The sequence below is a fragment of the Monodon monoceros genome, unplaced genomic scaffold (genome assembly GCF_005190385.1).
Source record: "Monodon monoceros isolate NGI ecotype Baffin Bay Population unplaced genomic scaffold, NGI_Narwhal_1 Super_Scaffold_13, whole genome shotgun sequence".
In the NCBI taxonomy this organism is placed as follows: domain Eukaryota; kingdom Metazoa; phylum Chordata; class Mammalia; order Artiodactyla; family Monodontidae; genus Monodon; species Monodon monoceros.
This window is the reverse complement of record NW_021703769.1, coordinates 66,744,200-66,757,771: the sequence shown is the minus strand read 5'-3', so window position 1 is coordinate 66,757,771 and position 13,572 is coordinate 66,744,200. Positions and strand designations below refer to the sequence as shown.

At 43.8% G+C, this 13,572-nt stretch overlaps 1 protein-coding gene across 1 annotated transcript in view; it reads right to left on the bottom strand.

Moving 5' to 3' along the window:
* Window positions 1-10,164, bottom strand: part of CACNG3 (calcium voltage-gated channel auxiliary subunit gamma 3) — an 84,147-nt gene extending 73,983 nt beyond the window's left edge. Inside the window, exon 1 of the mRNA XM_029221142.1 lies at window positions 8,783-10,164. Coding sequence (XP_029076975.1) covers window positions 8,783-8,993 — 211 coding nt within the window. The 5' untranslated portion in view covers window positions 8,994-10,164. The remainder of the gene's footprint in view (window positions 1-8,782) is intronic.
* Window positions 10,165-13,572: the final 3,408 nt, after the last annotated feature.

The window sequence follows — 13,572 nt, the reverse complement described above, 5'->3', positions numbered from 1 at the left end:
CCAACAGAATACCTGATCTGAAGAGTCTATGATAAAGGCAAAAGGTATAAGAAAAAAAGAAAACAATTCAACATTCTTGGGAAAACAAAGGGTACTTCTAGAAATAAAATGTTATTATCGATTCCTGCAATGAGATATAGCAGGGATTGGCTAACTTTACTTTTTCTGTAAAGGGCCAGACAGTAAATATTTTAGTCTTTGCAGATCAAGTAGCAAAATCAAGGATACTATGTAGATATTAATGCAACAGTAGAGAAAACAAATTTCCATAGTTTTTAAATTGACAACATTCAGAATTATAGATGCTGAAATTTGAATTTCTTATCATTTTTATGTGTCATGAAATATTTTGAGATGTTATTTAATTTTTTCTACCATTTGAAAACGTACAATATATTCTCAGCTTGTGGGTTGCACAAAAACAGGCAATGGGCCAAATCTGGCCAATGGACTGTAGTTTGCCAACCCCTGAGAGGTAATTACATATCACAGTGCACATACATCATTAAATTTTCAACTTTTAGAATTTTAGAGACAAAACATAATGACATATATCCGTTTATTGATAAGTCTCAACTAAGTGGTATATAAACAGGCACTTGTTTTATTTTGGCTTTCAACTGTGTTATGTCCAATCCCTCGTTTTCTTAATGATATTTTGGGCCGATTTCATAACTTTACAGTCACTTTTGGTTGTTAAAACTTCCAATTGCATATCTGATTGCAAAGCTGTATCCCTACTCCTCCCTCTTTTATTTTATTTTTCTCACTGTATTTATTTATTTATTACTCCTCCCTCTTTTAGAAGGGAATACCTTTAATATGTTGTGGCAGAGAACAAGTAGGAAAAAAAAGGCCAGAAGTGCCACTTCACTTAGCTGGGTGAGGTTGCAAACCGTTACTGTTCATTGCTACTGTTCCTCCAGCTGACATTAATGGTCAGTTTCTCTGCACACAGGAGTCTATATGTTGACTTTCCGCTGGAGGCACATGCATTTGTTATTGGAGGGCCCTGTGGGGTCTTCCCACTGCAACTTCCTTCCTGATGTGAGGTGCCTGAGTCTGGTCAGTCTTTTCCATCCCACCTTGGCTCCCATCACTGGCAACCCACAGCCCCCATGCTGCTGGGTCTGCAGTTGGCCCATACAGTACCCTGTGAACATTTTTACAGGCTCTCCTCCCTTTGGGTGGACTCAGTTCTGGACCAACATGCATGGTTTGGGAAGCGGAGCATGAGCTGATTCTCAGCCCCTGCTTGACCCCTAGGCCAGGTAGCTCTGTGCAAGACAACACCTTCATGGGCTTCCCTGGTGGCGCAGTGGTTGGGAGTCCACCTGCCGATGCAGGGGACACGGGTTCACGCCCCGGTCCGGGAAGATCCCACGTGCCGCGGAGCGGCTGGGCCCGTGAGCCATGGCCGCTGAGCCTGCGCGTCCGGAGCCTGTGCTCCGCAACGGGAGAGGCCACGACAGGGAAAGGCCCGCGTACCACAAAAAAAAAAAAAAAAAAAAAAAGACAACACCTTCATGAACATCATGTAGCCCTGTCTAGGGTCTTCTTGCCTAACAGGCTGCTCTCTTGGGTGGGATACTGACAAAATGGCTCAAGCTCTCAAGTATCCACCATAGATCCACTCAACTCAGAGACCTCTCCATTCTAAACAGGCGGACCTGCTGCCATTCCTTCTCTCAGCCCTGGTCTTGCCTCCCAGCTTCCTTGCTAAAATATGCACATGAGCAGATGAGCAGTTGTGCTGCCTAAGCTAATATCCAATCCAGGAATGAGATGCCGGTCTCTCTTCCAGCCACCCTCAGTCTTTATGAATGATTCTTCTTGGAGCCACAGGGAAACTCACTGAGGGACTATAAGTAGTGGAAGAAAGGGTAGTGGCATAAGAAAGTGGACTTATCATTTGTCTTAGCAAAGGGACCTTGTCTAAAATGCATGAATCAAGGACTACTGGTCAACATATTATTTAGAGGTACGAAGGAACGAAGGAACCACAAGACACAACTAAGAACTAAGGCAGAAAGAGATGAAAGTGCTTGCTACTTTTGCTTCCTCGTTGTATAGGTAAGGAAACTCATGCTCAGAGGTTTAGCAATTTCCAAAGTCTTGTAGACAGTAAATGGCAGATTCAGGTAAGAACCCAGTTCCACCTGACCTCAAAGCCCGTCCTACTATCTGATATTCTTTGTGGCCACACATAAATTGTTAAAGGCCCATTTGCTCCTACACTGAAAAAGTAGACTCTGGCAGGGTCATGGGATGAAGGAAAAGGAAAACAACCTTGGAGTTTTGTAGGCTTTTTTTAACCTTAGAAACATTGGTTTTCATTGCAGGTACTTCCACATGTCGGAGTATAATGTTCAAATCGTTAAAAACATAATTCTCATAAAATACACAGCGAGCTTACGTCAAGTTTTATTCATCAGTGAGGGAACCAGCAGAATGACAAAGCTGGCTCAAAGGAAGATGTTATGTACTTTTTTTTCAAAGAAAAATATCTGAGGGCCTTCCCTGGTGAGTCAGTGGTTAAGAATCCGTCTGCCAGTGCAGGGGACATGGGTTCGAGCCCTGGTCCAGAAAGATCCTACGTGCCGCGGAGCAACTAAGCCCATGCGCCACAACTAATGAGTCTGCACTCTAGACCCTGCAAGCCACAACTGCTGAGCCCGCGTGCCACAACTACTGAAGCCCGCGCTCCTAGAGCCCGTGCTCCGCAACAAGAGAAGCCTGAGAAGCCTGCGCACCGCAACGAAGAGTAGCCCCCACTTGCCACAGCTAGAGAAAGCCCACGCAACAAAGGCCTAACGTAGCCAAAGATAAATAAAATTAAATCTTAAAAGAAAATCTGAAATAATATCGTTATGTTATATATAAAACTGATTAATGTGCTAGAGGGTGAGCAATAGTCCACAACATTTGACGTTATCTCCTCTAATGAACAGAAATCATTTGTACCTCTACTGAACTAAAAAATATATGTGCATCTTCCCAAGTTTTCGACAAGTAAACATCTAACTATACAACTGGGCCTGAATCTATAATAAAAGCTGAGTCAAACAAAGGTACATTCCCCCGGAGAATTAGATGACCACTTAAGTAAGATTGTTAGATACTGCTCTATGACATTAAACATTAAAAGGACACACTCATCTTTTTGCCTGATTCTTGTTTTAATTTTTTCTTGATGTGTGCTGGTTACCCACACCAATCATCCATGCTAATAGCTTACATTAGTCACCCAACCTTGGATTGCCCGTCATTTGCCTTTATTCCAATCCAGAGATAACATCTCAAATAATTAAGCAAAAAAAAAAAAAAGTATTTCCAAGCTATCTACTTTCTAAGATGGGTAGAATCCTAGGGTCAGGAGGCTGGGTTTGAGGTAGAAAAAAGAGGAGTGCTTTCCATCAAGGATGACGCAACTAAGAGTAAGATTCAAAACTATTTAACCACAAGTAGGACAGAGATGAGCCAATTAGAATGGATGCTTCCATAGGGCTGGAACATGATCCTGATGGCCCTGCTGGGCCAGGTTTTAACCTCTTACTTGGTGGATCTAGTGGATGTTTGAGAGGTTCCATGAAGGACTTAGGGCTAGTGGTGGGGGTTTGGTGAGGGACTTGGACCAGTTGTTGTTTATCAACAGGGAGGGAAGTATTTCAACATTTTAACAAACTGTATGGCTATACAAACATGTTCTGGCTGAATATTAGTCATGCTCACACCTCAACCTCTGCCACCTTCCCCATCCTGACTTGCCCCCAAACACAGTCATGGTCAGTCTCCCCCATCCTGTCTTAAGACTTCAGCCCATTTCTCTCTTCTATCTGCCTCATGGGCTTTAGGGTCAAGGTAGAAGAGTGGAGAGAAAGGAATAAGGAGAAGGTCAGGAGTAGGGAAGAGAGTTAGAGTGTTCTAATGCATTCTGCACCCACGTCCAAGGGAAGGTGCAGCATTAAATCTAGGACAGGGGGAGCAGAAGTGACTACTTGGTACTGTTTCTAAGCTCTAGGGATATAGTAGTGCCCCAAACAGACAAGGATCCCTGTACTTATGGAGTTTATATTCTGCTGGGGGCAGATAGGAGATGTGAAAATTATGAGTTAATATATGTGAAAGCACCTAGCATGGGCTTGGCACATAGAAAATACTTATGTCCTTATCCCAGCCTTGTCCTCAACTGCGCCTTTGAAGCTTCCCTGAAGGCTTCTGAACACATAAATAAAGCTGGAACCCCATCTGGCTGAAAAAGTCAACCATCTGGAGATTTGGAAATATGGGGGAATTTCTAATGACTGGCTAATTTTTTTTTCAGTTTTTCAGCCAGATGTTTGATGTCATCCAGGCCCATCTGTAGCAGAAATAGCAGTTTATTGAACCTCTTTTTCATAATTTTAAGTTCCCTGTCCTAAAATCCTAAGTGGGCTTTCTTTTCTTAGTAGGCAACTTTTTAATGAATTGAATAAGTGATTATTGACTAATAAAGAGCAATTCAGGAATCAAAAATGAAAATATCAGAAATTTGGATTTAAAGGGGCTTTTAGATAATTTTCTGGGCTCAAAAGGCAGCCCATGGGTCAAATTCAGCCGTAAAGTGAGTTTGGCTTGGCTGGCACTGCATGTTTAAAAAGTTAAACTAGTTGCCCACATTTTAAAAATCAGGAGATTTAACATCTAGCTTTTTAAAATTTGGAATATTGGGCCAAGTTTGGTATACATTTCCCCAGAGTAAAGATCGACTCAAGCCACACAGTAATTGTTTCCAATGTGCCACAGTCCGCACCACTCTCTGTTGCCCACACACTGAGACCAAGTTTCAGTTACCTTATATCTTCTCAAACACACTCTTACTCCTTCCCCAACCCCAATATAACTGAGGTAAGAGGACTGTGAAATGTTTGTTTCACACTTTACATTACCTGCCAAGTCCACAGGGACCTTTGGATTTGTTACTTCCTAATCTTATCTGAAGCTCTCATTTTAGAACTGGGTAAACTGAGGTCCAAAGGAGGAAATAACGTACACAATTCACATAGCTGTCAGTGACAGAAATGTGATTAGCACCCAGGGTTCCTTGCTACTAGGCCAGTGGTCTTTCCATGATCTAAACACATCACTTTGATTATAACTAGGACTTCAAGAGGTTTCTTAATGAGAGAATCACATATTGAACATGTTCTCATTCAAATTCACGCACCACCATTGAAAGCACGCAGCAGGTAGGGGCACTGCTTTGTGAATGCCTTGCGTGCTTTCCAGCTAACGAGTCAGGCATTCGTTCTGGCTTCTCATTGTGGGTGTCTCTACATAGGTCGATTGTGTTTTCATTCAAAGAGTGTCCTTTGCTGCCTCTGAGTTTTTGCCTGTCTGGTGGCTCCTGCCCCCTGCAGAGGCTGCACAGGCATGCTGAGTGTTCTGGGATCTGGGACTTCTGAATGGAAAAACCCATGTGTCAGGGCATTCTCACAAGCTAATATTTGTACCAGTAGCAACCTATCCACTAGTGCATGAATTAATGCTCCCTAGCAAGTGTTCAGTGAAGCAACATGGCTTAGGTGAAGTAGTGTCTGCTGAGTTTAGGTATGTGACCTTGGGCAAGTTATATAACTTCTCCTGGCCTCAGTTTTCTCATCTGTAAAATGAGGCTAATACTTTTACCTGCATCACTGAACGCCTTTGAAGATGAAAGTTATTTTTTCAAAATTCTTAGCACAATCCTAGCACATAATAAGTGCTAAATATAAATGACTTTCTGGTGAGTTATAGAAATGAAAACTGGAAATATCTCTTCTCTCACTTGAGAGACGTGATCCTTCCTAACACACATGGTCATTCCCAGACCCATTGTAAATGCTCAGCATGTGTTGGCTTTAATATTGTAATTGCTTGGAGGAATTTTAGAAAATTAAGATTCCAAATGATCCACCACAGACCCATGGAGGCAAAGAACCTAGTTGTGGGGGCCTGATAATCTATTTTTTAAATCTCCCCATATGATTCTGTTGACTAGTTAAGACTGGAAACAACTGATGTAGTTTTCTTATACTTGAATATCTTTGGTGGTAGACAACTCATAACTTCTGAAAGCTCTCCATGCCATATTAGATAGTTACTTATATTGAGGTAAACCCTGTTTTCTTCTAGCTCCACTTCTAACCCCTTGAGGCCACATAGAGCATTTTGAATCTTTTTTCCATATGACAGCCCTTCAGATATTTGCAGACAGCTGTCATGTCCCTTTGGAGCATTCTCTTCTTTTGTATGAAATAGCCACATTTTCTCATGACTCTTAAAAAAGTATGGATGCCTGCCCCCACCGCCCCAGTTATCCTTTAACACTTAAAGGACCAGAAAAATGAGGATGCTAAGGCTTTGGGAGACAGGACATACTGAGCAGGAGATGGCTGTACACCTTCATTCCAGCAGAGGATGGATGCTGCCTACTGCATGTGTCTTCCCATGCAGAAAGCAGAGGTTCCTGCAAATTCCTTGAACACTTGATATGTTCATTACATGAAGGAAAATCTTGGCTTCAGATTTCAGCCAGGCCTATCTAGGTGTTGAGTATATGGGTGTACACATAGCTAAAATTTTATTGTGATTCATTAAAGTTTATGCATCTTACTGTATTAATACTTCGAAATGTAAAAAAAAAAAATAGCTGGGCCAAATTGTATGGAGACTGCAGGAAATTTTCTCAGAAGAATTCACCTGACCAAGAACATATCTTAGATTAATCTAATTTCTTCTTGATTCAAATTCTCACTTCTCCCACTAAGCCCACAGAATACCTGGGTGGGGTTCCAATTCCTTGTACAAACTGTGGGTGTAGGAGATGATGTTGGAGAAAAGAGAAACCATCAGTTGAGAAATTCTGAGCAAGGATTCAGGAATTTCAGGCCCTAAGAGGGGAGGTCAAAATTGGTGATTAGTTTTGAATTCCCAGGTTTAGGTCAAGGGGGCAGAAGAATTGGGAATAACTGACACTTGGTCTACGTATGTGCCATTTCTGGATTGGGAGGCACCTCAGATTTTTTATGCCAACCCTGGAACCATGTAAGCATCGAAACATCCACCAAATCTCAACTTTATAAAAGATGACTCAATTCTTTATTGTTAACATAGGAAAGGGAATTATGATATTTCCTTAAGGTAAATGACTTCACCATATCTGAGCACAAATAATTACAGATATTAGATTTTTGTCAATGTTTAGAAAAGAATTTCCATCAGTACCTTGTATACAATAAGAGCTTTGCATAGTGCTAATTCATGACCACCTATTCCAAATTAATTATTTACCAGACTAATATACTGAGGGTTGGATGGGTAAATGTCTTAGCCAAAGTCACACAGATAGTTTGCAGCATTACCCAGGTCTTCAGACATCAAATACAGTAATCCTTGTTGCATTTAAAGTAGTCTTTTCCTACCTGGGCTTCCCACCAGTTGCAAATTTGCAATGGAAAGAGAATCAACTCTAGTAGTGCTACAGTCAGGAGAGCAGTTGTTCAGAGTGTCAGAACATGGGAGGAAGGCCAGGCAGTGATGCAACATTACACTAGCAAGTGATGTAATAGCATGATTTCCTAAGCAATTTACATAAATGCAACTTCTCAAGAAGCTCTGACGAATGCCAGCCAGTAGGAATGCAGGCATGGAGAACCAATGGCAGGCAGGGGAGGAGAGCACATAGGAAACACAGATTTCCTTGCTCATCACTATGACAAGCTTCACAGATTCCTCAGAAGCCTGAGAAAACTCCCTTCTGCCCCTCTAATCCAGTGCCTTCCCTCAGGCACATAGGCTCTAAAGAGATTTGGTTTCCTTCTCTATTTTTCTGTTTACTCCTACTGACATGCAGGCATTGCCCAATGATGCTAGGAGTGACTCCTGGTGTACTGAAAGCAAGTTTAGTAGTGAGACAGGCTACCTAAGAGCTTGACATTCTAAAATTGGTCTGTCCTCTTCATTATAATTTAGAATGAATCCTCAATTTTTTGAATGAGAAGTGGTATGCTGTGATTCTCAGAGAATCAATCTTATGCAAATGTCATAGAAATATATTTGCTGGGTTTGCAGATGCTTTAGGGAAGAAGACAGGTGGACACCAAATACCAAGGCTTCAGTTTTGTTTTTTGATCCCAAATGGAGATGTATTAATAAGTGTGTGTGTGTGTGTGTGTGTGTGTGTGTTTAGAGGTTCATATATGTTAGTCTGGAACTTGTTGGCAATGGAAATTCATGAAAATGTCTAGTTAGACCAAACTCAGAAGAAACTGATAAGACTATGTTGAGAAATAAGGAAATAGCGCAGAGTGTGCCAGGCTAGGTCAGAATCTCTCTCTCTCTCTCTCTCTCTCTCTCCCCCTCCCCCTTCCCTCCTTTTCTCTTCCTTCACCTCTCCCCCACTGAAATGCAACTTAAGCAGAGCCAAAGACCCCATCTCAAGCCAGAGATCAAAGCAAAGCAGTTCACAATATACCTAGAGATTTTAGATTTGAAGACATTTTCTCCACTGCAGAAGCTGCCTAGAGTGCCACAAAATCTCATCTCATGAAGCTTATACCAAAAACAATCAACAAGACCCAACCCTTTTATCCCACACAGGATTAGTCTTGCTTGGAACAATCTGGACGTCTGCACATTCTCGGCAATAATTTGAACTATCTCTCTTTCCCCATCACTGCCTCCATCTCCCCAACGACACATTGGAATAGCAGAATATCAGAAACTGGATTATTTAGGGCCATTGAGAGGAATTTGTAAATACCTTCTAGGCAGCAGGTCCTCCACAGCCCTGAATGGGTCATTACTTCTTCATTCTTCCTGCTGGTTTCATTATCACTTGTAGATTTAGTCCTGCACACACCTCTGGAATATAACCAGTAGTCCGTGCCCACTGCAATGGTCATTAAACTAAAAGCTGCGAAGGCTCCCACAGTAGTGATCAACATCTGGATTCCTCTGTCACACATCCTCATACTTCTTCATGGTACTCTAGATGGCTGGGGGTTGGAGAGGGAGGTTCAATGCCAGAGGGGAAAATCACTCTGCAGCTGGGTAACCTAGGACAGGCCCTTCCAAAAATTCAGGTCTCCTTGTGTCAGCATCCACAGGGACTTTGGGAAAGCTGGGATTTCCTGTCTGGAGCTCTCTCCAGTTCCCTGGGTCGCCTATGGCCCTCGGAAGGGTGCAGGCTCCAGGAGGTTGGTCCACATCACTGCTGCCTTCTGAGGGTCCCTGGGTTCCTTTCATTCCTCAGGAGCTTGGTGAGCATGAGGGTCCGTGCAGGGCATGGCTCTGGAGCCTGGAGCTGCCAGCTCGGTTTGAGATGCGCCTGGTTCCTCACAGCCCCGGGAGACTCAAGGCAAAGAAATCCAGAGAGGTCTGTGTGTGTGTGTGTGTGCGTGCGTGCGTGTGTGTGCGAGCGCGTGTGCTGGGGGTGAGGGCGGATGGCAAAAAATAGCGCTGCTGGGAGGCGAGTCTCTGAGAAGAGTGTTCATTGCTTCCCCAGCCTCCCAGGAAAGCTCTCCGCCAGCTCCCGACACCCCCGCTCAAACTGGAGAAAAGACAGTCCCGGGGCGGGGGCCGAGAGGTTGCATTGGAGGGCAAAGGTCTGCGGTGCTGAAGGGACAGCACCCCGCCTGTTGCCCCGCCTCCGCCTTCTTAACGCCCAGTTTTAAGCCCGTGGTGCTGAAGGGACAGCTCCTCCGCTGCGGCTGCACCCTCCGCCTTTCCAGCGCCCGGGCTAGAGACCTGGTGTACTGAAGGGTCTGTCTTCTCCCCGCCCTTCCCAGGCCAGCCAGCCTGCTCGGCTCTGCCTAGTCAACCCACGCTCCGCGCAAAGTTTCGGGAGACCAGGGCAGTCAGCGCCCCGGCTCCGTAGAGCTGCAGCACGACCCTGATCCTCCTCTCCCGCTCCCGGAAGGGTTAAGGAAAGGGGAAAGGGAAAGGAGCCCGCAGCGCACTCTGGCGCTCCCGCCGCTCCCACCCGACGCGGCATTCCCCCCCACACCCCCACCCCCAAGGAGCCAGGCAAGTTTGCCTTTTGCTGCGGGCGCCGCTGGAGCCCATCGGGGAAGACCGAGTCTTCTTAAAGGGGCCGGCGATTCCGGGCGACGGTTCTATGGCTCACTTGGGCGGGCAAAAAGTGTTGTCATAGGCACATCTGTGGATAGTCTGTCTCAATTTGGTTCCCCAGAAAATAAACCAATATGTCTACCCTCCTTTCTCTGGAGCTCTGGTTTACACTGGAGACAACGGGCTCAGACCAGACCCGGAACTGTTCATATACATATGATCATGTATTACTAAAAGACAGAAGGAGCTAGAAGTGTGTAGACTCTCTTGTATATATATTAGGGATTTGGGCCGAGGGGGTGTGAGATTGTGGTCTCTGAAAACACATATATTTTAACAACCCTACATTTTGGGGTTGGCAGTGGTGATGGATTCAAGGATGGAGAGTCGCTGAAAATGTCAGATTCTCTTCAAAGGTCCCTGGGATGTTCATTTGTTAACATCCTTGTCTAAGTTAGACCAGGAGGCAGATGAAGTTGGGTTTGCTTTCCTTGTTAGTCCAAAGTGCAAATGTCAGTTCATACCTGAAAGCTAGTGAGATGCTTCCTTAGAAATAGCCAATGTTGCAATGTTGCAAAGGATCAGCATTTAATTTAACTAGCTTTTTGTTACTATGTATTCTGAGCACACCGAATACACTAAGGACAGTCCACAGAATGCCCTCATTATTTTCTTTCCTTTGGCATGATGGTACAGATACCCAGAGGTCAGGTGTTTGGAATTGAGGCTGCTTGGGTTGTTTCTGCCGTCCCCGAGATGTGTTCATAACCAACTGTCATATTTGAATGTTATTTAACTGGACAAAAAAGATAATGGTGCCATCTCTGGCTCTTCATCTGAGAGCTTCTATCTAGGTGAATGAGTTAGCAGCAATGCATGGAAGAGTTCTCAAATGCAGCTCACAACTGCTTGGTGACTCTGCTACTTTTTACTTTTTTTTTTTTTTTGGTTTGTTTTTGGTCTCAAGTTCACTTAAAGGCTTGGTTCTTGGTGTTAGATATACCTGCGCAGGCATGTGTATGTTTGAATATATAGCCATCATGTGACTGTGTTTGAATATTTACCTGTGCCATGTTCAATTTAGTTATGAGTTCTGAGTGACTGGGAATTTGTTGTAGAAGTGAAGCAGGTATGTAAAGATATGTCTGTACCTGCTTGCAGTTTGCTGCAAGCAAACTGCAGTAAGCCTGTTTACTGCAAATGCATAGCTGTGTGCATTTGTGGGTGTACATGCTTAAGTATAGGTGTAGTGTAGGTTTATGCACTTAATTGCATATGCATGTGTCATGGATCACAAACACTGATTTGTGGGCAGGAAATAGAAATACTGAAATTTTGCCACATAACCAAAATAGAACAGATAAACTTGGGGCCAAGACCACAGCTAGTCATATCCCAGAAGAATGATAGGAGGTAATGGGGGAACATGTACAAGGCCTTCTGTAAGTTACTTATTGTTTTTTCTTTCCTGAAAAGAAAAATTGCTTCTCAGTAAATGTCCTTTTATTTTTTAAAAAAAGGAAAAGGCCATATGTAACATGGAGGTGAAGTTGGTCTTTCCTGAGAAGGGTTACTAAATTAGTGAAATTTTCTTTCCCCATCTCTGAAACTTAAGTAATATGAAGTAATTAATAATGACCAAAGCAGCTGTTCCAGGATCTGTTTGTTTTTTCTCTTCTTCTGATAAGAGTGAGAAAGGTCTTTTCCCAAAACAAGATCATGTGATTGGAAAGTCAATGGGTTTGGGCTTTGGAAGAGTGTGCTCCAATCACTCCATTCACCAGACGCACAGTAAAACAAAAGCAGCCCCCGCTCTATCTCCTTGGTCTGTAATATAAGCCCAGGTAGACAAGGTATGGTTCCCAGAAGGTCCAGAAGAAAGGAATCAGGTATCCAGGTAGACAGTGTGGGGTTGGGGAGAAGGGTCAGGAACTCAGGCAGATGAAGGCAACAATCATGGGTCAGGATGTGGACAATTTTTCTGAAGGAGAGAAAGGGATCAACATAACAAGAATGAAACTTTATACTGAGCCTCTGGCTTGGTTTGGCAGGATTATCCTTTACAACCCCTGCCCAGGGCCAAAGCTGATCACAGAGAATGGGAAGACCTGAACCTGCATCTGGAGAGAGTCAGAACACCTGACTGGAGTGGAAGTGCAGAGACAGGGAAGCCGTCAGTTAGTTCCTGATGATGCCTCCCCAGTTACTAGGGGGTGACCTCATCCTTTCATTCAATTGAATGTGTGGGTGTGTGTACATGTGTGCGTAGAATAGACGTCTAAGCCTAGATGTAATTGCTCATTTTCACCACTAGAGGGCTCTTTCACCAGATCCATAAGGGACCCAAGAGATTGAAAGCACATCTTGCCTTATAATGATGGAGCCAGGCTCTTTCTCTGTGTTTGCAGATGACCTTCTTTGATCCTACTAATGTGGCAGGAGACTGGGAGGCACTTAAGCAGTTTGAAACTGATGTTTGATTCTCTTATTAAGGCTACTTTCCACCCCTCCTCCATTGGATTCTTAGGTAGTAGAGTAGCTGGCAAGGTGGATTTGTGCTTTTTTCTGTTCATCCTCTCATAGGTCGGAACTACCCTCATGTCAGAAGGAATCAGTGCCCCTGAAAGTGGCTGTGTCATTTAGGAAGGAGTACCGGCAGCTGATTCAATTCAATAAATGCTCTGTGTGAGTGCCTACTATGTACAAAGCATTCTGCTTAGCAGTTTGGAGAATACACAGATATAGTTCCTACCCCCCAAGGAGCCGATTACATAGTAGGGGATATTTTGTTAGTACATTTTGGCTGTAAATAGCGGAAACTCACTGGAGCTAGTTTAAGAAATTGGGGTTTTGGTATAAGGATGTGGTGCTGTTTCAAGAAACCTTCAAGCAAAGTCCTCAGCAAGGAGCTGAAACAAGGGGAAAAAAGCCATCAGGAGTCTTGACAGTCACTCTATTTTTCATCTCTGCCTTTTTCCATATTTTTAGTTGAAAAAGATTGTTTTGCCTTCTCTACTCGTTGATCTTCAAGATGGAAGCTAGATTTTGAGGTTTTATGTCTCCTCTATCCAAGAGATCCACCCAGACTCAACTGGGCAGTTTTAGCCTCAATCTAAAATTTCCAGGGGAGACAAACTGATTGTGTCATGTGCCACTTCCTGGCCCATACTGCTGTGGTCATAGAGATAGGGTCGTGTAGTATAGACATGGCTATTGGGACCAGCCTCTGTGAGTTGAGGGAGGGAGAACAGTTCTCAAAGTAGGAGGAATGTTCGAGACATCTCAGAAGACTGCTATGAAAAGTCTATGTGATTCACTTTTGGAGCCACTCTGATGATGCCCAGGTACTCAGCAGTAAAACATGATCATGAATGAGAGACCACATGGGAGGGCTCTGAAGAGACTGGAGTCTCTGCTAGAGGTAGAACTGGGCTGGGAACCAGCTTCACCTTTGTCTATGCTCTTCTTCCAAGGAACATA